This window comes from Acyrthosiphon pisum, chromosome A1, assembly GCF_005508785.2.
Source record: "Acyrthosiphon pisum isolate AL4f chromosome A1, pea_aphid_22Mar2018_4r6ur, whole genome shotgun sequence".
NCBI lineage: Eukaryota > Metazoa > Arthropoda > Insecta > Hemiptera > Aphididae > Acyrthosiphon > Acyrthosiphon pisum.
The window spans coordinates 30,376,857-30,404,521 of NC_042494.1; the positions used below are offsets into that span (position 1 = coordinate 30,376,857).

The following is a 27,665-nucleotide window of genomic DNA, read 5'->3' on the forward strand; positions in this document are numbered from 1 at the left end:
CCTGTACACCCGTGTATTATACATCATATAGCGACGCACAAAGTGCAGCTAATAATAATGATAATAATAATAATAATAACGGTACTATAAAACGGCGTTAACTTCCTCTTTTACGAATTTATTCACGTCCCAACGACTTCCGAAAGGAGTATACGCGCGCACGCTACATTTGATATTATTAAAATAATTTACGGAAAACAGCGAACGCGGGGTGGACGGGCGTGTACAGTAGGCGCAGAGGGGAGACGGAGCGATAGAAATTATACTCGTTTCAATATCTCACGGTTGAATGTGCGTGCGCGCGCGGCGAAGATCTCGTCGATTTATTATTTCTTCGTCCCGGCCTGAGTACATATTATTATTATATATGTATATGCGTCGTACCGTCGTCGACGCTCCCCGATTCGTATTACCATAATATGTATTTTTTTTTGCCTCTTTCCGTTTGTCGCAATATACGTATATATTATAATATTATACGTATTCCATATATATTTTCACTTTTCGCATCGTTTCTCGATACGCGCTCGCATGCAGTATGTACGCGTATAGTATAAAATATGATACAATAATAATAATAATAATATTATAACGACGGAGACGACGGATTTCGCAAAAAAAAAAATAAAATAAAAATAAACAGGGATTAGCTTCATAAATTTAATGCCGTTTTTGCCGATCGTCGTGAGTTCTTCTTCCGAAAAATCGAGAGCGCCGCACAATGAGCGTCCGCAGAGCTATATTATACGGTCAAAAAAATCGTATATTATATCCGTCCTCGCAATCGTCGGTATTATTATTATTATATTATACATATATATTGTGTTGGAAATCCTCCGCCCGTGTGTATATATACGCCCGTCACGGCTCTAGTGTTATTGTTGTATCCGGGCCGGTTGTGTGATGCGAGCGTGAGTGTGTGCGCGAGTACGTAGACGGGCGCGCGAAAGTTGTATATATATTATTATACATTTTATGAAGAAGAAAAAAAGGCCCTATGCGCTTTCTTTTTCTTCTTCGGTCCACGCGCATATTGTCCCGAGCCAAAATCCGCAGGACTTTCGGCGCGTTTCCGGCATCCGGATGACACATCCCGTCCGAATTTCACGTATATATATATATATACCTTTTTCCGTCCTTTTCCCCCGCTCGCCGCCGTCACAGTTCGCATGGATGTGATGTTTCCACCCGAAAAAAGAAGAGCGCTCGTACACAATGACACACGTCGCTTACGGTGTATAAATATACTTATATACTTATATATATATATCTGTTCGGGCGCGTTTCTCACTATTATACACAATGACAATATATATGACACGCCCTCGTGCCGTACAGTCCCATTGTTATGATAATTAACCTTCGATTTTCGTCGGATTTCCGTCACCCGGCGGCCACGTGGCTCAGTAATAGATTTTTTTCCCATCTCACTCTATACATCTCTCTATCCAGCAATTTCTTTCTCTCAGTCATCGATATACATATATATATATATATATATATATATATATAATGCGCCGCTCGGTCATAAAACGATCGTATCCGCGCTCGATTTATATTGTGACGTGCACGCTGCGCGCATATTATATATTCTCCGGAATATCGGAAATTCGACAAGTAAAAAACGTACACACACGCATTATCCTCCCGTAAAAAAACGTATCGCATACGCACTCACTCGCACACTGTATATACATACACAATCGAATTACCGTATACACATATATATACATATCATATATATAATTGATGCGCTCTGAATTCGATTTCGCGTATATTATATATTATTATAATATACGTTTATATATTATGACTACGCAGCGTCAGCGGAGGAGAGGCGATCCGGCGCAGGTTTTTCTCTCCGCAACCGCCGCCGCCGCCGTTGTTGTTAATCACGTTAATGCACGCGCGCGGTCTCTTTTTGACTTTTCCCGCCGCTGCCGTTTTTTTCGCCCGGATATTTCGCATCGCTGGATAATCCCCGACGCCGTCCGTCAAATTATCGCACGCTCGCTTTTTCCCGGCTGAGTCGTCGGCGGGAACAGTAATCCACTTAAAAACGACCTCCTGTCGGCCGCGCGTATATACGCGTGTCTCGCGTACACCGACACCGCTCCTCCCCCCTGGCAACCACCCTCCCCACCGACCCCCGGACGCCCTCCCGCTGAACCGGGGGCCGACCCAGCGATACCGATCCGTTCGCGTGTTCCTTTTGAAAAAAAATACATTTTTATTCGTTTCTTCCCCGTGCGTCCCGCTGCGAGTTATATACATAAATACACACGTCCGGGAACCCACCCCTAGCCGCAGCCCTTCGTACGTATACGATGTGCACCGTCCTCCGGAACCGGACCGTACTCGCCGAGCGATTTCACTCGTCACCGACTCCTCCCTACTAAGCAGGATTTGTGTCGTTTAAGTACCCACGCGCGCGTTCTGCCACCGAGAACGGCGTCTTGGCGCGGACAAATCGGGTGTCAACCCCTCAAAACATCGAATTCACCAATTTTTGTTTTATCGTCCGAGTTTCAATCTCGTCTATCATATTATCTTGCCGCCACGCGAAATGCACTTCCTCGATTTATAATTATTATGTTGTGGCGACTATATTATTATATTATATTATATATACTATATAGGAACGCGGTGCAATCTTGGCGCCGTGCACGCACGTGTAACAAATGATTATAATTCCGTTTTCCGACGTTAAAATATGAACGACGGCGGTGTTTTAAGGGGAATGCCACCGTCCTGTCGACAACAAACTCGTTTTCGAAAAATGAATTTCTCAAGACTTGACGGAATCCGCGCTCGCCGTTTTTTGCCCCGAGTAGGGCGCACAGACCTTACGTCGGCCGAAAAATATAATGCGTAGTTCAAATTAATTAAATACTTGCGAGTAGAAACTCCAGCAAAAATGCATTAATATTTTTAAGCTACAGTTAGTCAAAATATGTAGAGATGTTAACGCGGCTATATCGTATAGCTGCTGTTGTGTATGATGTATATGTATACTGAACGCTACCGAGTGAACGTTTCGGAAAAACGACGACGGCTGTGTGTGTGTATATATATATATACACACCGCTCACTCTTATTCTCCCTCAAGGCGCGCCTCCTGTTGCTGCAGCTCTCTTAATTGCTATAAATGTTAAGTATTTGATTAAATTTAAGTGTTCTCCTGCCGGATAAATTATTAAGTAGATACCTTGAATAACAAATCAGGGAGGTTCGGAAAACTCGATTAGTTCATCTTGTATATACAACTAATTTTAAAGTTTAACTCGATAGAGTTGACTACGTCGTATATAATATCAATGGTTATAAAATATTTTATTTTGTATGTAGTATGATGTGCGATGATGATAATATTTGAAACGAAAAACTGTAGACAGTGTCGGCTTATAGATCTGCCACGGATATTATGTTAATATGTTGCATGCGCTTTCTATAGACTTGCATATGCATAGATTGCATAGCTAATAACAATAACTATATAATAATCAAAAATATACACATCATACGCGTTCCTTCCAGGAAAGTCGATATTAAAACGTGCATAATATATTTATATATATATATAGGTAGGTATTAGCGTGATGAAAAGCGCTTGTGTCGTAAAACGGTTCTGTCAGCTTGTTTACGACTTTCGCGGGGATAACGATTTCATTGACACCATCAGTCATCGCCAGCAAGATAATAAAATTTATGAAATAATATATTATTATATTATTAAATTCCGGAACCGATGTCACGCGCATACAGCACATTACGTCGCCGCGGACGCTAAGCACCTGACCGTATACGCTCGCGCGTTCAAACACAAATTGGTTTTTCTGTCGCAAGCCCTTTCCAAAGTATAATAATAATATGTGTATATAATATATTATTATTATTATGTGCGACGACGACGGATAATAACGTGCGAGTAGCAATAACGATATTGGTTCGGAGAAAATCTTTAGGTCCGATGCGCCGGCACGCTTGCCCTCGCCTCGTTTATATAGCATAATATAATATAATAATATATAACACACGTTCCCATGTAGGCCACGACGGGGACGGGTCCTCAACGCCACCGCACACTATTCGTTCCGCGAAAAACGTTATTACCGCCATCGGTCCCCGTGACATTTTTTCCTTCCTATACGCCGCGCCGAGATGATGATACACGCGCCCTCGAACCCCCCACACACGCGATTCTTCGCCGATTCGCTTTTCATTCCGCTGAAAGCCGAAATCCGTTTGCGGCGATTATTATAAGTGTTACAGTACACACCCGCCGTTCTATATATTATATTATACGCACGAACCGAGATGGGAGAGAGAAGAATATTGTAGGATTTATCGCGAATCGGGCACTCCGCGTGCGCCTTCGTCGCCGCACACAAATGTGTATAATAATAATAACAATAATAATTATTATTGTTATCGCTATAATTTATATCGGTTTAATAATAATAATAATATGTGAGTTTCGTAAGTGCGCGAAACACCGCCGAGACGCACCGAGTCCAGACAAATATCCAAAATTCTTTTGGAACTGCTTTCTGTAAATTATATATTGCTGCAGTTGACTTCGATTTCTGCAGTGTTTATCTTAGTGAACCTCATTTATACGTTTATGTGTATTTAGGTATACCGATGTTGGCATGTATTATTGTAATACTGCTTCTTATATTTACTCATGGCTATGTAACTACGTATACTACGCAGTATATAGTGCGTACATCGATGTAATATAATTATAGTGTCGTGGTGGGAGGGGTCTGATATGGAATTTTTCATTCAATAAAGTATACTCAAGATCATATTATTTAATTATTGTAATAAATGTACGTAGGTAATCTACGATAGATAACTATTTATCCAAATCGATACATTATTGAGGTGTCCGCTATAAACATAATATTATATAAGTAGCCAAAACATACTGATGTAAATAATAGAGAATAAATTGTAATTAAATGTATTATTAAAATATATGAGTGTTAAACCAAAAACTTTTTGGAGGAATGTGAAATGAGCCATTTTTCGTGATACCTACTTATCACCCTTACCCCCCCCCCCCCTAACCCCTGGGACAAATTAAAAATAATTATCGTTTCATTTTTATGATCTACCATTTAATTAAAGTAAAAAACCAAACCCTATATACAATTTTTATTTTTATTGTTATTTACTAAATTCTTAAATCTACTAAAAATATAAATTATATAAATATAATATAAGGTCCTCCTTAGCGACCCCTAAAAAACGCTCTCCTAAGTAAAACGCTCCCTTATAGGTATAAGTAATAAATTCTAAAAGGCTATACTAAAAGCCAAATAGCTTGTTAAAGCTTTTTATTAGGTGACTGCTGACATGATATTATATATACCTACTTATATATAATGTGTACCTGTCGACCTTAAATATATTATGATGGCATCCCACATGCACTATTTTTACTACCTGTCTGCGGTAATCTACACATAATCATGGAGTGCAATTTTACAATTTCAGGCCGCAATTTACATCCACCACCCGTTATAATAATATAATATACTTTACATAAAGTTTATGTGCCCTCGCGAGTTACGGCAGAGCGGCGTGCAACCGATCGCGATAATTCAAATCTATATCGCCGCGCGCGTCTATCCGTCCGTCCGCGTTTTCCCCGGTTTACACATTCTCCACACGTATTCGTTTTAATTTTTGTCCGCGTTTCGAACGTTTTACGGCGTGCCGGCGATATCGTCGCGAAACGTTCATCCGAACATAAAGGGTGCGGTTTTTTTATTTAAAATTTATTATCGTCGTTATATACGGTACACGTATACACGCCGCACAACTATGCAGCAATACAGTGACACAATAATATTATTATAACAACGAGCCCGCGCACGTAAACATCACGTGTAATTATTTATATAATAATATATAAATGCGCGTGTGTGCGGCGCGGTGGCGAACGAATAAATTTCGAAAAAAAAAAACACTACCGAAACAAACGGCGGCGGACGGACGAACGTTATACGTTATTGTACACGCGTGTTTTGACCCGGCGGAGCGATTTTTCATCGGTTGCGAGTGATGAGGGGTGGCGAGGGGGTGAGACTTAATTTGTGCCCAGTTTTTATTCTTTTTTTTTTTTGGTACGCACTCATCCCGCCCGATTAGCGAGCGGCGTCACACGTTATTTTATTTTGTCGTCCTACAGACGAGGAGCAGTCTCGTCGTAGTATATGTATATGGTTTTACGACAACTATATGTTTTCCCAAAACGTACATGTACACATACATAACGGGAATTTTAAATATACGATGTATATACACCCAAAACAATAATATTATAATACCGGACCGGCCATTGTCCGTGGTCGGAATTCGAATTTTTACACGTAGAGGTAGATATATGTATATAATATGTATTTATGTATATATATATATATATGATATGATATATTGTATTGTGCGTGTACGCCGTCGAGCGCATTGTTCTTTTTACTATTTTATTTTAGCATATTATTACATGAACGTATATGTATGTGTGTATATAATATACGCACTGTTCGATCGGCGTGGAGGGCGTAAAACTAAAAAAAAATGCGACACAACAAACGATGTACCCCCCCCCCCCCCCCCCACACACACACACACACACACACACATACAACCACTTTTTTGTATTTATATATTGTATTCTAAAGGAAAGTTTTCGCAGTCGACCCTCTGCTCTTACCCCATTGCCTGGCCGACAATCACGCCTGCCTTATACGACACTGCAGCAGCACATATATCTCTATCGCATATGTATATATTTATATATTATTATGAATTCGCGTCCGAATCTAACTCGCGCACAATGCCGACCTAATGTCAAATACCCGGCAGGACAACTTTCGAGCGTGTGCAGAAATATCGCGTCAAATGATGTCAAATCGGAAACTTTTTTTTATTTTCGAATTTATTTTTTCGCAGCTCCTCCCCATCTGCACATCTCACCGCCTGCCACCGGTGTCACCACCCAGTAGTACGCGAATAATGCCTTACAATTTTATGTTGTATATATACACACAACATCATATACGCGAGCAAAAAAGTTGTTTTATTATTATATCAGTGACACTACGATATTGTCGTATAATATTCATGTCGGGTCACGCGCGCTCGTCGTTTTCGTATCGTGTAGCTGCGTAGCCGAAAAGGTCACCTTTTGTAAGGTATTGGGCTCGTACGATATATATGGATCGCGTTTGGATATAAAAACAGTTACCAGATGATGGCGATGAGTAGCTGTGTCAGTGGAGTGGTGAGGTAATGGTGGTGGGGGTGCAAGCCGGGGGAAGCCATCTGGCGTGTCGTGCAGTGTCATTAGTGCGCGTGTGTGCGCGCGGGTGGAGAAGAAAAACAACGGCGCATGGGGTTGATTGGTTTCGGATGGATTGACATGATTGCTAATTCGACGGGAGCCCCCCTCACCCCACCCCTTCTCGATCGTCCCCGCGGCCTCCGTTTCAAACCGCGCCCGTGGATAGAGCGCGCGCGGAATAAAGGGGGAACCCTTTCAATACCTACCGGACTTAATTACTATGCTCATCAGCGGCACATGTCACGTGCACGAAACGACGACATTTGCCTTCGCCGCGCAGCGCAGTGAAATAATAATAATAATAATACATATATTATATTAGGAACAAAAAAGCCATATAGAGTCGAAAACAATCAAAATGGTACCTTTTTATAATAATAATAATATTATACTGAATTATTTACTATTTAGTACGCGCAGTTATATCGACGGTGCTAACATATAGCCGGAGGGGGTGTGTATACTGCAGTGTATACAATGTGTACATAATACAATATATAATATTATATGTATATACGGCGATAAGGTTATATACGCGCTGTGCAACTACCCGGCGGCCCGTGGATAAATGTGCAGCCCCTCTTCTCGCCGTAACATAATATGTCGTTTCGTCGACGCACATCATATATATATATATTTATAACGAGGAAACACACTAAAGTGTATGAAATATCGTCGCCAAAACGACGGACGAGCCCTGTGTACAGTATAGCATTATAGCAGTCGTCGCGGTGAGGGTCACTTAACTTAATGTACCAAAAGAGTTTTTCGGGCCGCTCCGGTCGGCAGCGATCGGGGGAGGAGGGATATACGTCCAAGGTGGACCTCGCGATGAAAAGGCTCATAAATTCCCGTCCCTCTCCATTCGTCTCCGTTACTAATTTAAAATATGATTTATGTCCGTAGTATATAGTTAAAGTACGACGACGACGACGACTATACCGAACGACGATTTCGCTTTTCCTTTTTATTGCGTCCGCCGCCAATGCACCGCTACCCCTAACCGTGTATCGGAGCTATTTATCTGAACCGTTTTCGAGTAATAACCTATAAAAGTGTTTCGAGATGATTAAAGATTAGTTTTCCTTTTCGTTTTTCTATGCTCTTCTCCATATAATATATATATACACAGCATACGCACACACAATATATATTATTATGTACAATATACATATATAAGCTTACGCAATTTTTCTCATTATTTTTCCCAGTGGAAGCAGACTGTGACATCGTAGACCCCCAACAGGATATGACTCTGTGTGTGGAACAAGATGACGAAATCATCATCAACCCGGACACCAATCACAACCATCAACCACTGCTTTCAGTGGGTACCAACACCAAACGACAGTTCATCGACAGTCGTTGTCAGACGACAGATGATACTAAAGATTCTTCTACGGTAAGATTTAAAAACTTTTTTTTTTAAGATTTCCGATAGTTATTTGATAACTGATAATATACAATGAGCCTTTTTCACACAAATATTATTTTTCATACTCCTATAGTCTAAATATATATTCATACAGTTATGAAGGGTGTATATTATATTATGATCCACGAGATTACGAATAATTTAAATATATAATTGAGAACAATAAAATCAGTATTATTTATGAAAAGATGAACTTTTTTTGTCCAGATAGTGAAATCGAAAAATGGACTTAACTCTAATTATTAGCGTAAATTAATCTGGTGAAATGTTATATAGTTCTTAAAAACACAACCGTAAACATTTAAATATTTACACTATACTCGTAAAGTTAATATTTCTATTAAGAACCAGGAAATTACACCCTAACCCTCTTAAAGACCCTAAGTAATATAATGTTCTTAAATAAGTAAACAGTAATAAAATACATATTTATTACACCCAAATAAATTGAAATCGAATGTGTGGGGTAAATTAACGATCATTTTTACTTAATAGTTTTCGTTAAGTAGTTTTATCATATAGGTACACATTAGAGTTGTTTGCTGGTTTCCACGATCTAAGTAAAATACTTTGTTGTTGTTTAATTTATACATAATATTTTGGCAAATAAATGCCAATGCCGACCACGATGTATAAAATCATCGTTAAAAGACATCATAATTATTCATATATATTAGAGTTATAAATCATAATGTTGAAAATTAAACGTTGTATTTGATTTTATAGTCTGCAAACGAAGACTGTACGAGTAGAGACGATGAAGAGGATATGACGGTAAATGACGAAGACGACGGTACAGCTGCTGTTAAAGACGATGACGAAGGGGAGACGGTGATCAAGGACTGTGACAAAGGTAAGGGCTGCGCTTTTACCGTTTAATAATTCCGTATAATTTATAAATTATAGTTCCAAAAAACTCCTTTCGATATTAATGCTTAGTAATTAAGTGGCGGGTGAAAGGTTTTTTAACCTCTTTAACCCCCCTGGAAAAGTCAGTGCTCTCCAAGTGAATTATTATCTCCAGAAGTCAAAGTGTATACTTCAGAAAGTTTAAGACCCGGGCGGGTGTTCTCTGTCTCTTATATACTCTGTATAGGTGGATCATTTTATCCGAAGTTTACGGCTAATTAAAAGTCGACGTTTAAATGAGCAGCGATTAATAAAATGACTGAAGTACTTAGACGTTTCGAAGGACAAAGGGCAACACAGTTCCGGAGCGATTAACGTTTTTTATTTTGTTTTATCAAAACCACTCTAAAACTCTCTCCAGTCCCTCGACAAAATCTTCCTAGTGTTTCTCGAATGTATTTATTTAAAGTTTATGTGACGACAAAGTTGGCGTAGAAATTAGTAAAAACAAAATTAAAAATAATACATTCTTTTTTTGGCCGTAAAAAAAACCAAAAATGTCAAGTTTTAATCGAAAGTGTGTGCGCATCGTAAAGTTTAACCTATCGTAAGAGTTGAAACTACTTGCGTACAAATAATAAAACGTTCGTACATATAATATATATATATATATATATATATATATATATGGATATGTAGTTATTAATAGCAGCGTATAATATTTCGTGTACGAGATTTAATAAAAACAATCCAATCATTCGTTTTGAGCAGTATAATAATCGTCGTGAAAATAAAATAAAATTATATTATATTATATATCTCCTGCTCGGACTGAGGTGAACAGCTACAAAAATATATATATTGCTCTGCTCGCGTGAGGAGTATATACGGCGTCGGCGGATCCACCCCTAACCGTCGCATCGCCTTTGGCGTCGTATATTGCGCGACCGCGTTGTTGCAGTTGTTGTTGTTATTATTATTATGATTATTGTCATCGTCGTCCTGTATTATACACGATATTATTATATTATATACATGATATATACCGTCGGGGAAAAAAACCCAACCACGCCCAATTTTCCATTAGGCCCCAATGACAAAGATGACGTCATAAAAATAAACGCGCGACCGCACGGCGATTCGACTTCTCCAGCAGGATTATCGCGTCCGACACGATTTTATTGCCGATAATAAAAAAAAAAAAAAAAATGTATAAGCAAAAAAGAAATAAGTAAAAATACGCTCTTTTTTTCTTCTTTTACGGGCGCAAACTCCGGGAATCAGCCGCCACGACGCTAAATATTTTCGCAGTATCGCTTTCTTTTTATTATTTAATTTTCTCGTCGGGCGCATATACATTTATATATAAAGTATATAAACGGCAGCGGGCTGGGAGATTTTTATACATCATACTCGTATTATACGTATATACCGTACTCTCCTCCCCCTCCCCTCGCCATCGCACATACTTTTAATCAAAATCTCTCCGCGGTCCGGACTCGAACCTTTGCGCTCGCCCCGTCCCCGGGGACGCATTCGTTACACACGGCGCTCGATCGAAACCGTTTTCGTGTCCTGTTGTTGCGGTCATCACGCCACCGTCCCCATCCACGCACGCCGTTATCGGAGAAGGACCGTTTCGTAGTCGCGTGTAAACGTTTCCCGCGGGTTAGGTGCGAGAGCGTGTAAAATAGCATCATTAACACCGCCGCCGACGACACCGCACGCACCTCCATCCGTGCGTAGTCACCATCCTCGAGTTACGGCAGGGGTCGGTCAATCTCGGCCGAAACAATCAAGGCGGAACACTTGTGTGTATATTTGCAGTGTATATATATTATATATACCGCGCAGGGGTCTGACGGCTTCCGTACTCGCTTAACGATCATCCCCCGCCACCATACCGTGACCGTGTTCCTGCGCGGTCCTCCTCCTATATATGTGTATATATAAGGAACGGTAACCGGAGGTGAATCGGCAGATAAGACCCTTCTTCCGTCGTCATCGTGGCCATGACGATGTGCAGTACATGTATATATCAATGTATAATATTATATGTGCAAGTGCCGCGTGTGCATACCACGGGAAGTCAAAGTCCCGACGATCGTTCTGTTGTATAATATTATTAAATATATATTGCAGTATACGGGGAAAAAATTAATTTTTAAGACCCCCGTCGCGGCGGGGCTTTTAGTCGAGAGTTTCCGGATCAAGAGTGCGCTGCCAAGAGAGCGCATATTATTCCGGTCGTCCGTCCCGCGTCGATTTCGTAAATCATTTTTATCGGTCCGAATGAGTCCGGCTGAGGCTGCTGCCGCTGCTGCTGCCGCCGCCGTTGCACATAGCTGCAGCGACAACACAACGGTCGTCGCCGCCGCGTCAGCCTTTGCCAAACGCCCGACGGGTAGGCGTATCTTTTTTTCCTTCGCCCGCGTCGCGCCTTTATCGCCGCCGCCGATCCCTCCTCGTCGGAACAATAATGTCGTTCCGGTTTTTGGCATGACCGGGCCAATAATTTTGCGCGCACCGAAGACGCGACGTACATTATTATTATAGTATAGCTGCGCGGAGTAGTAGACGAGACGATAAAAACGTTAAACAAATGGTCGTAATAGAATGGCGTGCCTATATTCCATTTGCAGTTAAGATTGAGTGATTATATATGTGCGCTGCACCAGTATCGGCTCGGGATGCTCACATACGTATAATATATATATATATATATACATTTATCATGTATTCTACCCTGCGAGTACTACGCGTAGAGTATATATATTATGGCAGTACACATAATATAGTATATATATATATTTACAAATATCGTATATTATATGTGTAATATATCGCAACTGGTTATATTTGAATATTTCACGTCCAGCACGGTGACGGTATTATATTATATTATGTAGGATGGCGGGCCCGTCGGAGATTTACGAGCGATCCTTAATAGGAGGACATTCTGGCAAGTCTCTCCGTCTCTGTCTCTATCTGCGCTCTCCGTGTCCACCACGGTTTTCCTCCCGCTGCTCTAATAAGGTGCGGCAAAACGTTCGCAGATTTTTTATTTTTTTACTGGTTTTGTGATCTTGCCAAATGCCCTTCTTCTGCGCACGCGTCCACTATTATTAGTCGGCTATATTATTATATACGCGCGTCGTGACACCATGGTGGTCGCGCGATAGTTAGTTATGAACGCGCGCGCGAAAGTCGACCGCCTAGGCTAAAGTCCATCAGTCACCTCTGACGCGTGTGTCGTGGAAAGGCGTGGCTCATATCATGACGAAAAACCCGTTATGATTGTTACTGATTGCACCTACGGTTGGAAGAATCTCAAGATAATAAAAAAAAACACCGTCTTTCCTAACCTTTAATTGACCGGATAATATTTGTATATCGACGGCGGCGGCGGCGGCAGTCTTGTTATAATATGTCTGCGAGTGATTGATATTGTATTCGACATCATGACGTCGCACGCTGCCACCGCATACGCTTCGTCGGCGATCGTTTTCTTCGCGTCATCTTCGTCGGCCGTAATTCATTTAAATTTTAACAAGCAAATTGAGCTTGACTGGTTGTTACACTGACAATGATGACTTTAGTAATTAAATAATTTTTTTAATGATCTCGTCGTGGCCGTCTATTAGGGGCAATAAATTCGGCCGTAAAAAAAATCCGCCGCAGTCGTTACGAACTTACGAAATAATTTATTTAAGTAGGTGGTATTAAAAAACATGTTATAAGAAACGAGCACTTGTTCAAATACTGCAGTATTTCAAAACAATTTTCACCGCACGACGTATTTTGTTTTATTTTTTTTAAATTAAAATATATTTAGAATATACCTAACCTACTGAAATATCGAACGTTAATGTATGCATGCAAACAATTCTATAGTTCAGCCACGGAGAACTACCAGAGGTGTTCCCAATAATTTTTTTGAGAGTACACTAAATTACTATAATTGGTCAATTACCAAAATACTACCGTATTATAGAACTGTATGCAAACAACCCTATGTTAGGTTAACCATTTTTTTCAAAAAAGCGACGAACCAAAATAATATTACCTACCCTAATTACAATAATTAATAGTTAATACATAAGTTTGAGTCAGTGGTATATGTATGTGTAAATGTGAATGATCTTGGCATAGTTTTTTTAATAGTTCGATGATGATTCAACACAATAAATTATTATAGTTTTAATGAAAGCAATCGCGGTGGTCACAACGTTTAAAAAAGTCAATGCGATTACCTCTATATATGACTTTTCAGATTGAAAATATATGTTCGTATTATTATTTATATAAGTTGTAATTGAGTATACGATTCACATTATATGCCCCCCTCCCCATCTCGTAGTTGTAACACACCTTGCCACGCCATATTATATGACGCTGGTTCGTCCCACTGGAATAATACTCCCTCAAGGCGTTTTCGTTGACCGCATATACGACAGCTCTTCTTCTTGTTCGTATTTTACGGTGATAAAAAAAAAAAAATCCCGAAAGTTTTTAATCAAAAGTTGGCTAGCGCGAAATATAATGTATATATACATCTGTGGATACATCGGTGATGTTGTTGTTGTTGGGTATGGTGTGTGAGTGTGTGTGTGTGTGGGTGTGGGTACGAATCCAACAAGTTTATGCGCCGAATAATACTTTGTGCGTTTCTTATGTACAGTAAAAAAAAAGATAGAAAAAAAGAGAAAGAAAAAGAAAATAAAGAGGAAAGCGAGAGAACCTTTTTCCGTTTGAAAGGAGAGAAAATAATAAGTGAAGAGTATAGAGAAGAAATTGTGAGGGCAACAAAAAACTGCGATATATATATATATATATATAAATAAGAAAAGAAAAGTAATCCGGCTGAGGCCAAAGTGCGCCGCCGGTCCGGCGCCTTCAGTAATTCCGGCGCTATACCACGCGCGGCGGCGGGCGTCGTCCCCGTGTACATGTATATATATATATATATATATATATATATATATATTATATACAATATACATGTACCACACGACCACACCGCGCACAACAATATAATACACGCGTCGCCGTTGTTGTACGATCGAGATGACGCGCGGGCGGCCGTTACACCGAGGACGTTTTTAATTGACTTTTGTTCCAGAAAAATTACGAATTTTCCCCCCGCCGCCTCATCACCGTCTTCGCCGTCGTCGTTGTCGCATCGATTAACGCTGTGCTGTATTATTATTAATATTGTTATTTTGTTATTGTAATTATTCGCACTCCCGCCGTCGCCAGCCAGCCGTGACGGTGACGTATAATTGTGGTGAGTGGGCGAGGGCAGGCACTTGTCCCCCCTGACATTTTTGCAAGGGGTAAAGGTATTATTTCGCCCCCCTTACCCAGATATGCCAAAAGTAGAGTACCTAACCTATTTCTTGTACCTATACACCGATTTAATATTAATTAACGATAGAGGGGGGGAGGGTTACCTGTGATTTATTTCTAAGCCATAAAGTGAGTTGCAAGACTTGTGTAATAACAAACAATTATATTGTTATAGTTTCGTTTAATTGCTGAATAAATTCTTTGTTTTTTACCCTGCTGCAATCACGTCTCTGAGTAGTCGCACGTATTATACCTACCTATATTATGAGTTATGACAATGCAAATTGCATACCAATTATATATTATGGACGATGAAATATGACAGCAATACTACTTAATATCGTAAAATAACGTAAATATCGTCATTGCGGATAATAATATTATAATATTGTATAATTATTAATATTATAGCGCGCGGTCACGTACGGGCGCGGAGGCGGCCGAGCCGATATTCTCCTACGGTATACACACATCTAAATAATATTAAATTTCGCGCGGTGTACATGTGGTTTTTATTTTTCTTTTTGGTAACCTTCCAATGCGCAAGGTTTCTCAGAAACGTAATACCGTGTACTTTGTGTTTTATGCGCGTAACGCGGTTAAACGCCCCGCCGTTCATGCCAATCCGTACGGCGGCGGCAGCGGTAATAGAGTATATAATAATATATAATATTATATATTATATGGCCACGGTGCGTATGCGAGGCCGTCGTCGTAAACGTCCGGTGCGGGTTATTTTCAATCTCCGTCCGCGAATCCTGAACGCGAAAATATGATAATAATTCTGCACAAATCGGGCACAGATGTAATCTCGGCGGCCGCCGTGCGCGTACGACGAAAACCTACCTTTTATTATTATTATTATTATTAATGATCCCTTCGACTCTTGCGTGTCATCCCCGTCCCTCTCACCCACGGAATACCACTTTGCCGACGACGAGGGTCGAGATCTTAAGTACATACAACGCACTCCTGCAGCTATACATCCGAATCAGTGCCGAAACTACTGTATATATATACATAGGTGCCGGTGGTTCATCGCCTGATGGTCCCCAATTCCCAATTGTATATTGTACACAAAAACCTCAGATTTAATGTCATACTCATATTTATAACAAAACACAAAAACATAGTATTTAGTTATGGCGTCTTGGAAACAATGGATATTCCTAATGTACCTATCCAATAATTCCTGTAATATCGTATGACTTTATGAGTATTTTGAGGGATGATATATAGTGAAGTGAATCCCACCAAGCACCTCGTCCGATCGACTCCAAACTGATGTCAATATTTTGCATAGTATATACTGTATAGCGTAGAGTACATTATTACAATATTATAAAATTACATTATTAGGTACAATTATAATATTATAATAATATCACCTCAACATCGTTTATTCTTCTTCTTCTTCTTCTTCTCAGCTTACCGTTTATTATCGGTTTATATTCACAATGCATTACGATATAGCTGTTCGAATCTCGCTATAGTTGCTGCAGATGACCATCGCAACAGTACCAACAGTATTCGAAAGCGATTCAATTGTCAAATATATATATAAGAGGGTACTATAATTTCATAAGCGCTTTTTTGTACATACGACCGTTACTTGGAATCGTGTTTACATGATTTATACATAGTATAATGTGTGCTCCATTTTTTAATTTTTAAAGATTCCCTGACGTTGTCATCAAAACTTAATGATATCGTTTATATTAAATAATTGCAAATAATTATAATTATTAAGCAATAATATAATGACGTATGTATATACTTAGGAAAGGAACAGAAAAACAGTACTTAGTTAAACACATTTTTAGACCATTGAATAAATCCTGTTTGTGCCACTGGTATGATCTGTTTATGGGTTTGGTATTATTTAAGTAAACTGGTATTTAACTCACTTAAGTAAAATAATGTCACGTTGCGTAGCGCGTGTGACGATTTTTAATTGAACTTACAAAAAATATTATTTTCAGTATTATTGGACATTATTACGTTTCATTTCGTTTACCGAGTAATGTGCCTCGAACGAAAGACAAAAACTCCGCTCCACTGTTGGCGCAAAAAACGGTGCATTTCCACGATTGACTCTAATATGTTATCTATATCGACGTGATCTCGAACCCACCTACAGCGTATTACCTATACATATATCGCAATAAACGAAAGTAACGCATATTTACAATTTACGGTCGGTGGACGGTAATCGAATTCTCTTCGGCCACGAGTACACGCGAATTTATTTTTAATTGGTCATTATAATATAGGAACGTATATTATTTCATACAGATGTAGTTTCAATAGTTTATGGTTGATAATGCAATCCAACTAATATAATGGTAAATCAAGAATATAGGAAGACATTCCGCGAGGCGATTGTCATATAGTTTAATAAAAGTTATTAAAATGAAATATATTATCATATAAGTCATTGATAATTTATTCAATGTGTTTATTTAAATTTTATTGAACATTTTTTCGTTACATGAAAGCTCTCCTTATGTAAAGTGAACGAAATAAATCTTATAAATTTAACTCATATAATCAAACTTAAACTTATTTAATATTACAGTTATAAGGCAAATGTCTCGGGGAAGAGTGGAAGAGAACTCGATTTTCCATACATTATAAATAAAATGAATAAAGATCATGGTCGGAGGAATGCCTTGGATGTTAAGTCGGCCTAAGAGTGACGTCACAGCAATATTATTATATGGTCCGCGAACGCGAACATCGGTTAACGATTATTACACCGTTGCGTGTAATGTATATATTATACATATATTTATGTATAATTTATACTCTACCGCGACGGTATTATATTGTAATGGTACGGCCGGCCGTAAAGTAGTAAGAACTTCTCTGCATATGTATATATATATATACGGTAAACCGTATTATATACACGTTTTCAATTATTGTAATCTCTTCGGGCGTGCACGACGTCGTCGTCGTCGTCGTCCTCGTCGTCGTCGCATATTATACCAAAGGAAACCCCGGCACTCCTTGACTCCTCCTCACCCCCCCCCCCCTTTAACCGCATCCTCACCACCGACCGGGGGAGGAAGTGTGCGCACAGTCTCTTCCAGCCGTCGGTCAGGAAATGTAGTTTTAATGTGCCGTTATCAAATTAACCCGAAAGTCGTCGTCGTCGACATCCACCTCGTGCGCGTGCCCGCCCTACCCCTGCAGCTTACTACCCGGTGGACCGTGCGGTGGACCGAAGTTTGGAATAAAGATCCCCGAGCGGTGGTGGTGGAGTGGGCAGAAGTATTGTATGAATGTGTATGTGTGTGTGTGTGTGTGTGTGTTCAGCTACAGCAAGAGTTTAGGTCGGTCAGAGAGAAGCGGGCGAAACCATTAACGTTGTCGTCGTCGTCGTCGTAGTCGTCGTCTCAGTCTCGGTCTCCCAAAACAAAGCACGTGTCCCCTCTAGCTCACTCGGTCCATCTCACTACCGGTGAAGAGGGGGTATAAGGTCCGGCGGCGGCTATACGGTCTTGGCGGAATGGAATACAATCGCAATTTAAACTTGAATCCGTAAATCAAACGGGAAAAGGCGCGCGCGTACACCCACCCACACACACACACACCCAAACACATGCACACATACTCACGTATACACGTATACATTATATACATACATACACACGCAGAACTTGTCGTCCGCCGCCAAGACGTAAACTTCCGTTTGCGGTTAACCTTATACGCGTTTTACCCCCGCCGCCGCCACCGCATTGCCCGTCTTACGAACGCGTAACGGATGCCCGGTGGCCTTTTCGGCTCTGTACGCACAACTTTATACCTCCGGGCCGCCGCACTGTGGTGTGGAGACGAATAAGAAGACGAAGGGTTGGTTGGTTGGCGGCCGACCTTTTTGTGTACGTGGTCCTTTGCGTCGCGTTTACATTTCCTGCAAAGAGAGCTTTTCAAAAGACATTTTCCGCTAGCACTGTGGCCGCACTCGCGCTAAAACCGAGATGATACTTGTGCGTGTGTGCATTGCAAGGTTCCAGAAATCCAGAACAGATTGCTTCACGTTTCTCGTATTCTCGCTACAATACGTGATTTTCCAAAATTGCAAATATTTCGCAAATTTCTATGTGAGTTCTAGACAAGTTATAGGTGTGACATAACTGTTTCATATTAAACAAATTAATAATATAATTATTATAATATCATAATTAGTTATAATGATAAATCTACGTGTTATGATCAATAAGCTGCTGGAATATGTAAATTTTGTGCTGTAATATTTATTATTTTAATTTAAATAATTATGTATAGTTTTTTCGTTTTATAATAATTAATATTAAATCATTTTTAATTGGTTTTTAGATTTTTTTAAATATTTTTTGGACGACGATAAAAAATAATTTTAAATAACCATAGAGTTGAGAAAAACCATAGTAGACTTTGCTTTTTTTTTACCGGTTACAAATAGCGATCTTCTTCGTGTCAAACAAATCTTTACACTTGTCGGGGTGGTTTTTTTCTTTTTGTGAGACACGCCTCGAGTACTTAACAATGGATCTTCGTGACGAGGGACGAAGTGGAAAAACATTAAGCTCCACGGGGTAAATAATAATATTCCGGGTCTTTAAGCCTCGGTGAAAGTCATGGGCCATTTCTTCTTTTGGTCGTCCGGATTTTCTTCAGGGGTCGTTATTATTTTTCACCATCATCATCATCATCATCATCCTCTCTTCCGTCGACTCTATCGTGACGAAATATTTCACCCAGATTCTCGTGGTTCGTCGGCTTTTTACCTTTGTCTAGGGTGAGCACTGAGAAATTTATGAATAATTCATCGCCGAAAATGTACGAGTCATTTACTTTTGCGCGCGACACTAGAATTGTTGTGAATAATAATAATGAAATATATGTATACACGAATAAGGAAACTAACAAATTTTTTAGAACGTTCGAGTATTTATTTACGTTTTAGTATTTCACGATGTGCACAGCAGTGGGTCCAGTTTTATATTTAAAAGTCAAAATATAGCAATCGTTAATTAATTTCGCGGGCTCCTGTATAACGTGTAGGGAGAGGAGGGTTGCGTTGATAAATTATCTCGAATATTTAATAAGAGAAAACTTAATAGAAATGGAAATACGGCGTGTTTTATTTACGGAAAGACTTAATTGAGCTTCCCAGAAAGTTGAGCTGGATTTTGGGCATGGGCGGTAAGGTCAAGGAAAGGGTTGTTTTGAAAAATACATTGGAAGGGTGCGGCAGTGGTGGTAGCGGCAGCAGCGGCGGCCGTCTAATTAATTCCACTCCGGCAAATCTAATTTCAAAACAAAAGAAATATAATTATTATTCTTGCGAGAGGAGCGTAAAATAGGAGATCTCTACGTGGGAAAACACAGTTCGAAGGGATTTAATGTTATTTTTATAATAATAAAAAAAAAATTAGAATAATAACACAGCCAATCAGTAGTGTTGATTATACGAAAGTGTGACTAATTTGACTGATTGACTAAGTCGTTTTAAAACTTCAATGAAGCGTCATTTTTTAAAGTACATTCATTATTGAAATTATTGTTGCGGGACTTAAAAAAATAGTATTATTATACAAAATTGCATTTAGATGCAGCGGGATGGGGAAGCGAACAAAAAATAAGAATCCCCTTTATCCGAGAAACCTCTTCAGGAATTCAGGGCTCACAAGAACAAGTCCTTTCAAGGGTCCAGTTTAATTAAATTAAACGATCCTCGGGCACATCTCTCCCTCTCCTTCGTCCTGAAAGACGGTCAAGAGTTCTGAAGTACAACGGCTATTAAGTGTGTAATGCAGAGTGAGAGTGCGGACCGGGATTCCTGCATTAAGGTATTTCGGTTATTAGATACACGAAATTAAACTTGTAGGAGATCGTGCTGCTCAACGCCTAAGTTTCTTTGAATGTTTCTCTACCCTTAGGTGGAGTTTCCACCTAAAACACTGTTAGTTTGGTCAAGGAATGCAGATGGAAGGAAGTATTGAAAACCTGTTTCACCTTTATGAACGCGCAAGGAATCCCCTGAGACTTACATATAACTTATACAATATTCTCCAGTAACTATTATAATCAATAAACTACATTATAATATAAAGTTTAACTCAGTGCACTAAAATACTAACGTATTATCTGTGATGATTTAATTCAATTTACAACAATATTATTCTCAGACTATTGAAATAATTATATATGAAATACTATAAAATACTTATATATATATTTATATACAAAATACTGCAAATCATAAAGCGTTCTAATCGACTGTATAATGTATATAATATACAAGGTGTAACAGAAAGACTTGACAAAATAAAAAGTGATGCTACTTAAACGTATGACAAAAATTATTATATGATTAGTGAAGAATTTAAAAAATATACTCATGTCAGCAAATTCCACAAAAAAATATTTTGAAAAAAGTTATTACGTTCCAAATTAATTTAATACAAAAAATATTGATATTTTACAAAATTCTAAAAAATAAACTAGTCGACTCAGATAAATGTTTTTACTATCGCAATTGTTCTTATAACCAGATTCACAAATTGGCTATTTTGAATATATCCAAAAAATTTGAACAAATTTAAATTTTTTTATTTTCAGTGTTAAAAAATAAAAATATGTTTTTGAATAATATTATGTGTAACGCAATTTACTATAAATTATATATATATAAAAAAAATTAAATATTGATCAGAACAAAAGTCAATTCTATCTGTTATACGCCCTGTATAGTACTAAAATTAATTAATTAATTAATTAGTTTTTACAGTTGTTTTTCATTTAATATTTTGGGAACATTTTAAACAAATTATTTATATTCCATCATAGTTGTGTACTTAAACATTTTATACACAAAACAATATCTTTTTGTTATTTATAAATAAACTTGTTAATTTTGTGTCTATGCATAAAATGTGCACATTAAGGACATCATAATAATATTATAGTGTTGTTTATTTTATATGTAAGAAAAATTCATCTGTCTCGTATCTTTTTATAAAATAAAAATTAATTTTCGATATTTAATTTTCATGTACCTAACTGCTAAAATAAGTTTGCTTTGTATGTTTTTGAGTTCTTAGTGTGACCCTAAAGAATATTATCAAATAGGGAGAGTGAAAATGTGGAGAGTTCACACTAATTAGTGCACTGTCCCTAAGGATCTAAGTCTGAGGGCTGGAGAATTTTTGTTTTTCAAAGGTGCAGAATGAGTAATTAACGCGGGCATCAGGAGAATCATGGGATTGATTGATGGGGTAGCTCATCAGTGGTGATAGGACGCAACTGTGTAGATAATGCATTTAAAACAAGAACGGGTGGGTTATTCGGAGAGGACGGGTGACGAACAAGAGCGGCAGGGATGGTGGTGGTGGTGGTGGTGGTAGTAGTGGTAGTAAAATCTGTGGGGGTGGTTACGAATGCAGTAGTAGTGGGAGAAAAAAAACATAGATGGTGAAAAACCTCAGTTAAGTACATGGCGTCTAAGAGACGAAGTCCTAACCTTATTTCAAGAGGTCTAAAAGTATTAATCGTACTGAAGGCGGGCACCTCGGGTTTGATATACGACTTAGATGTCCCTGCAGAGGTGGAAAAAGAAGTAAATTGCGTGATAAATTGCGGGAAAACCTTTCCTTTTTCTCCCTAGTTGTTTTTTCCCTTTTTCTTTTCTTCTATTTTGTTAAGGGGACAAATTGTATAGCTGAATGGAAAACTCAATTTTCGGTAAAAACACAGAGGTGTACATATGCTGGCTGGTGGTGCTCGGAAAATCCGCGTTGATTGTAAACGGGTCATAAGTCGTGATTAAAGTCGAGTTAACCCGGGACACACCCCCACACGTCTTTGCGGTGTATTGAGACAAATGCTTTGCGATTTAGCTACGCCAAAGCTTTTAGACGACTTTTCTCGTATATATATAATATTTTTTACCTACACTCTAACCAATAAATTATATTTTAAAAAGCCAATTTAAGTAAATTGCAATGTGCATTACATTATTATATATTTATATATATATATATATATAATATACAGTGTACCTACCTATTACATAATACATATTAATATATTATATGTTTCTATTTTCTAGTATGGTAAATTACTTCAATTCTATTTTAGCAATAGTCTTTTTAAATACATACATTTATATGTTTTAAGTTATAAGTTTATATCGGTTTTTGCTGATAAATTTAATGTTATACAATTTATATTAAAATACTCTATTAATGTCTATTAATGTACTCGTGTGGTTATATTATGATGGTTAGTTAAATTTAAAACTTATGATCTTAATTTTAAATATTAATTGCCTAATATCGCTGCTATAACTTTAAAAATTATGTTCATTCTATTATTATTGCACATTTCCTTTATGTTCTCAAAAATTATAAAAATAAAAGCGTCATGGCAAAAATGTTAAAATTTATATTTAAAAACGAAAACAGTCGTAAGGTAACATTATTTTGAGAAAGATCGACGATGGAAATACGATTTACGCTGTGTTATAACTTATAACTTATAATATGTTATTTGGTGTATAAAAACTGTTCCCAGAAAAAATATTCATAACAAAACTCGTCGTCGGTATAACGGTGGCGGTGGTGGTTGAATATATTTGTTACTTGGAGTTCTTGTGGATTTATCGTTGTAAGATGATGGATTTCTGCCAAAAAAATCATAATATCCAAAAATCCACTTAACTCTTACGAGCAAATTACTCGGAGAGACGACACTACGACGGTAACAACAAAAGTGCTAGTCTCCTCCTTTGCCCTCTTTTTTTTCTTGACATCGCATCTATTCGTTGTCGTCTGTCACTGTAATATGTTTTACTCGTTTCTTAATATCCCAGTTTTTTGTAGTGATTTTTCCTACCTATCATTTTTCAGAACTTCAAATAATTTAAAAAAGACAGAAAGATTCTAAATAATTGCCAAATTTTGTTGCATTAAAAATATAATAATAATAATAAACATTTTATACATGTTTTCTTTATGGTTTGAATAATATTTTATTAAACACTGTCGAGGCAGTTGTGAATAGATATAACTATAATATTATGGAGTATCAAAGTTGTCATGCTGTTGAAATGGGTATAGTTAATGGATGGGTAATCATCCAAGAAAATTCCTTCTTACTTTGTTAGGGGGTTTCAAAACTGATTGGTGCCAGGTAGTCATCCGGCCGTGATGTTCACATCTGTGACCATCCTGTCTTTTATAAAGAGGGTGAAGGAACATTATAGGGATGAATTAATAATCTATACGTATTGCAAAATATTCAAATGAGTAAAATTGATATTGTTTAAATTTTCAATAAATATTTTATTTTACACGTTATAGTATCAAACATGGGAATATTAAAAAAAATAAAAAATAAAAAAATACGGTCTCACTATACAATATCTCTCCAACGATGATATTTCGGCGAGTTTCTCTCGACGTAAACAAAAACTATACTGCGCCCGTCTATCTTCCGCACGCTCGAATAATTATTATTTTGTAACAAATAATAAATGCGCGCGCGTACCAAAAGATTTGAATATAGAAAACGGCAAATAGTATATTGAATATTCATATAAGCTCTTGGCTCATATAATATTATAATATATATTACGTTAAAAATCCACGTGTATAATATATTAGCAACGTACACAATGAACATATTCTGAAATTATATGATATATACTCATTGTCGCCACCGTCGGAAATTTCTAAAATATTAATTTTAACATAACTTAAGACGGGCTTTTATATAGAAATATATATCGAGACCACACGTATATATATGATAATATTATACTGTTGTTTCTATATACTCGTGCACGCTCGTGTTGTGTTTAACCGCGGTTGGTGCGGCGGCTTTCTTCTTAAAAACACATCGCGCGTATATCGTAAAATCATTAGAATTTCTCTGTACAAAAAAAAAATCTAAATAAATCTCCTCTCATCGCTGCTTTCATGAATAATTCATATCCGTATACATATACACGTACTTTGACGGTGAGACAGGATAGTAGAGGGAGAGAGAGAGAGAGTGAGAGAGTACGTTTATGTGCAGCTATAGTGTATACGTATAGACTTTCGGTTTTTCTTCTGGTCCTGGCGTCGACGGTGCAGACAGGTGGGAGGGAGGTGCGGCGGCGGCCGTGTGTTTGGCGCCGGGAAGTGCGCTCACGGCCCGGGAAAACCGGAAAAATCATGTGAAAACTTGTAAAATGTATACGCGCGGGTACGGCGGTGGCGGTGGCGGAATCGTTTTGGCGTCGTACCTCTCCCCCGCCGAACAGCGAGTATCTCTACATGTATGTGTACATGTGGTGCGTGTGTTCGTTCCGTTCGTCGGGTATTGTCACAAGGTGAATGCGTGCAAGTCGTTGTGTGTAGCCTCCCCGCGGGCGCTCACGCTCACCGCTGCGTTGCGTGTGCGCGCACGGGGAGAGCGAAAGTGCCGCTCTATATGGGGTGGTTCGGACTATATGTACGGCGAGGGCGGCGGACTGCGTGGCGAGGGGCGCAGAGGGTGGCGGCTGCAGCAGCCGGGTGGGTGGTGGCGGTCCACGTTAACAGACGTTGGCGTCGCCGAGACGCCGATATAGAGCTTGCCGGGACGCCGCCGCCGCCAAAGTCGCCGCCGCCGCCTAAGTCGATCGTTTACGCACGGTAACGCACGGCTACCGCAGCCGTTGGTGCAGTCGGCGCGAGCTTTCGGCGAGGACGCGACGGACGTGCATTATAGGTATACGCGAAACCTTTTCCGCCACCCCGGTACAATAATCGTGTATCACCACCCTCTCACCCACGGGACGCGTATATTATATACGTGTAGTCTCAATCACCGTTAGATTTCATCCACCCCACCGCACTTATCGTTCTTTAAGAGCAACGGGAGATTTTTTTCGTTTTTCTTTTCGTTTAGTATTTATCAGCTTCTACAGCCAAAGTATAATATGTATTTTTAGTTTTCCTGTTCTCGCTCGCCGCGCGATTAACACGTCCGATGACAAATCGGTCGCCCCGAAAAAAATCTCGTCGACGTCGTGACAGGTTATTAACTGATGACACTTTGGCCAACTGTATATACATAATATATATACAACACCACAGTGCGCCAGCACATATCATGTAATTTATATATCTATAGCGCATAATAACAGCGTAGGCCATTTTTAAACACCAATCCAATATCATATATACATTATTATTATATACCATAGTGTTATATTATACAAGCTCTGTATGTGCGTGTCTTTCGCTCTCTCTCTCTCTCTCTCTCTCTCTTTGCTTGCCTTCGGCTGACGTGCCAAACCTAGAGAGCGATCGCATACACTAAGAGACAATGACAATTTTGTTATAACCGTCCGTCAACCGTGCACATGAGACTGGGGGTATAATAGTAATAATGTCCGGCGACGACGTCGAGACAAATAAGCGCGCACGTTCTACTCGGCCGAAAATCGCACGTCACACCGTGGCGTGTAAAAAACGCAAATATATATACATAATATATGTTGTATAGACGAGATGGATATTGTAGATCTATATAAACGATAATTAATGATATTACTCGTCCGGCTGGCTCGATATAATGCTACGACGGAGACGTCGTTATTTTTACACGCGCGCAGCCAACACATCTGCAGTCGTCGCTGCGGTAAATTTAGGTGGGTCGTAGAATAATTACTTTCTTATACAGATATATTTCATCTCTGTCAATGACTTTTTTTTCACTTAATATTTTGAAAATATTAATTTCTACTGTACCTTTAATCTTTAATATAATAAATTAGAGGGCCACAATTTATTATAGTTATAGTTTGTGTATAGTACTTTTTAATGCATTAATCATAATAAAAATAAAAATGACTTAGGTAAATAGATAATTAGTCATGTACCTATATGTAAGTACTATGTTACAATATTATAATGTACCTACTTGATAGGTGTATAATCTAAATATTTTATACCTAAGCATAGACGCAAATATAGGCTATATATTTTTGTGGACTAGGTAATTTTGCTGAAATCCGAGAAAAATCTTTAAAAATAGAAATACCTATAATCTATAATATAGTATTTTTGATCAGTCTATTATGGGTGTCTAAGCTTTTTGTTAGGAAGGTTTAACACCCAACATCACACATATTCACGTATTTTAACCACATATACATATAAATAATACAGGAATAAGTAGGTACTAGGTTACTATATATTATATTATATAGTATAACAAGGGAAAACGTACTAAGATATTCAGTATAATATTATATTTGAGATTAATATAGAATATTATAACCTATTATACTTTATAGGTAGGTATAATACTATAATTCTTGTGTAGTTGTGTATTAAGCCATCGCTGGGTTTTTTTCTTCATAACCATAGATACATATTTATTTCAATCCATCTTCAGATTTTACGAAAGACACAACATCCTCACAGGCTCACAATAATAACTGAGATATACTATACCAACTTTTTAACGTACTGGGTCATTCGTTATTCTATAACCTCTCCGTATTCTTGCGACGTGTCGACTGCAGTCGATAGTTCAAATAGGTTTTTAACAAAAATCTAAAGCATACATCCATTCGTTTTCATTAAACACGCAATAAATCGTTTATCGAGGATGCGCGTGAAATCGTCATGGGATTTGTTGCAGTTTGTT

General features: G+C 38.4%; 1 protein-coding gene across 1 annotated transcript in view; it reads left to right on the forward strand.

The window, feature by feature from the left end:
- LOC100167266 (zinc finger protein 1) overlaps positions 1-27,665 on the forward strand; it is a 105,869-nt gene that overhangs the window by 16,187 nt on the left and 62,017 nt on the right. Inside the window, exons 2-3 of the mRNA XM_016807224.2 lie at positions 8,566-8,756; positions 9,516-9,642. Coding sequence (XP_016662713.1) covers positions 8,604-8,756; positions 9,516-9,642 — 280 coding nt within the window. The 5' untranslated portion in view covers positions 8,566-8,603. The remainder of the gene's footprint in view (positions 1-8,565; positions 8,757-9,515; positions 9,643-27,665) is intronic.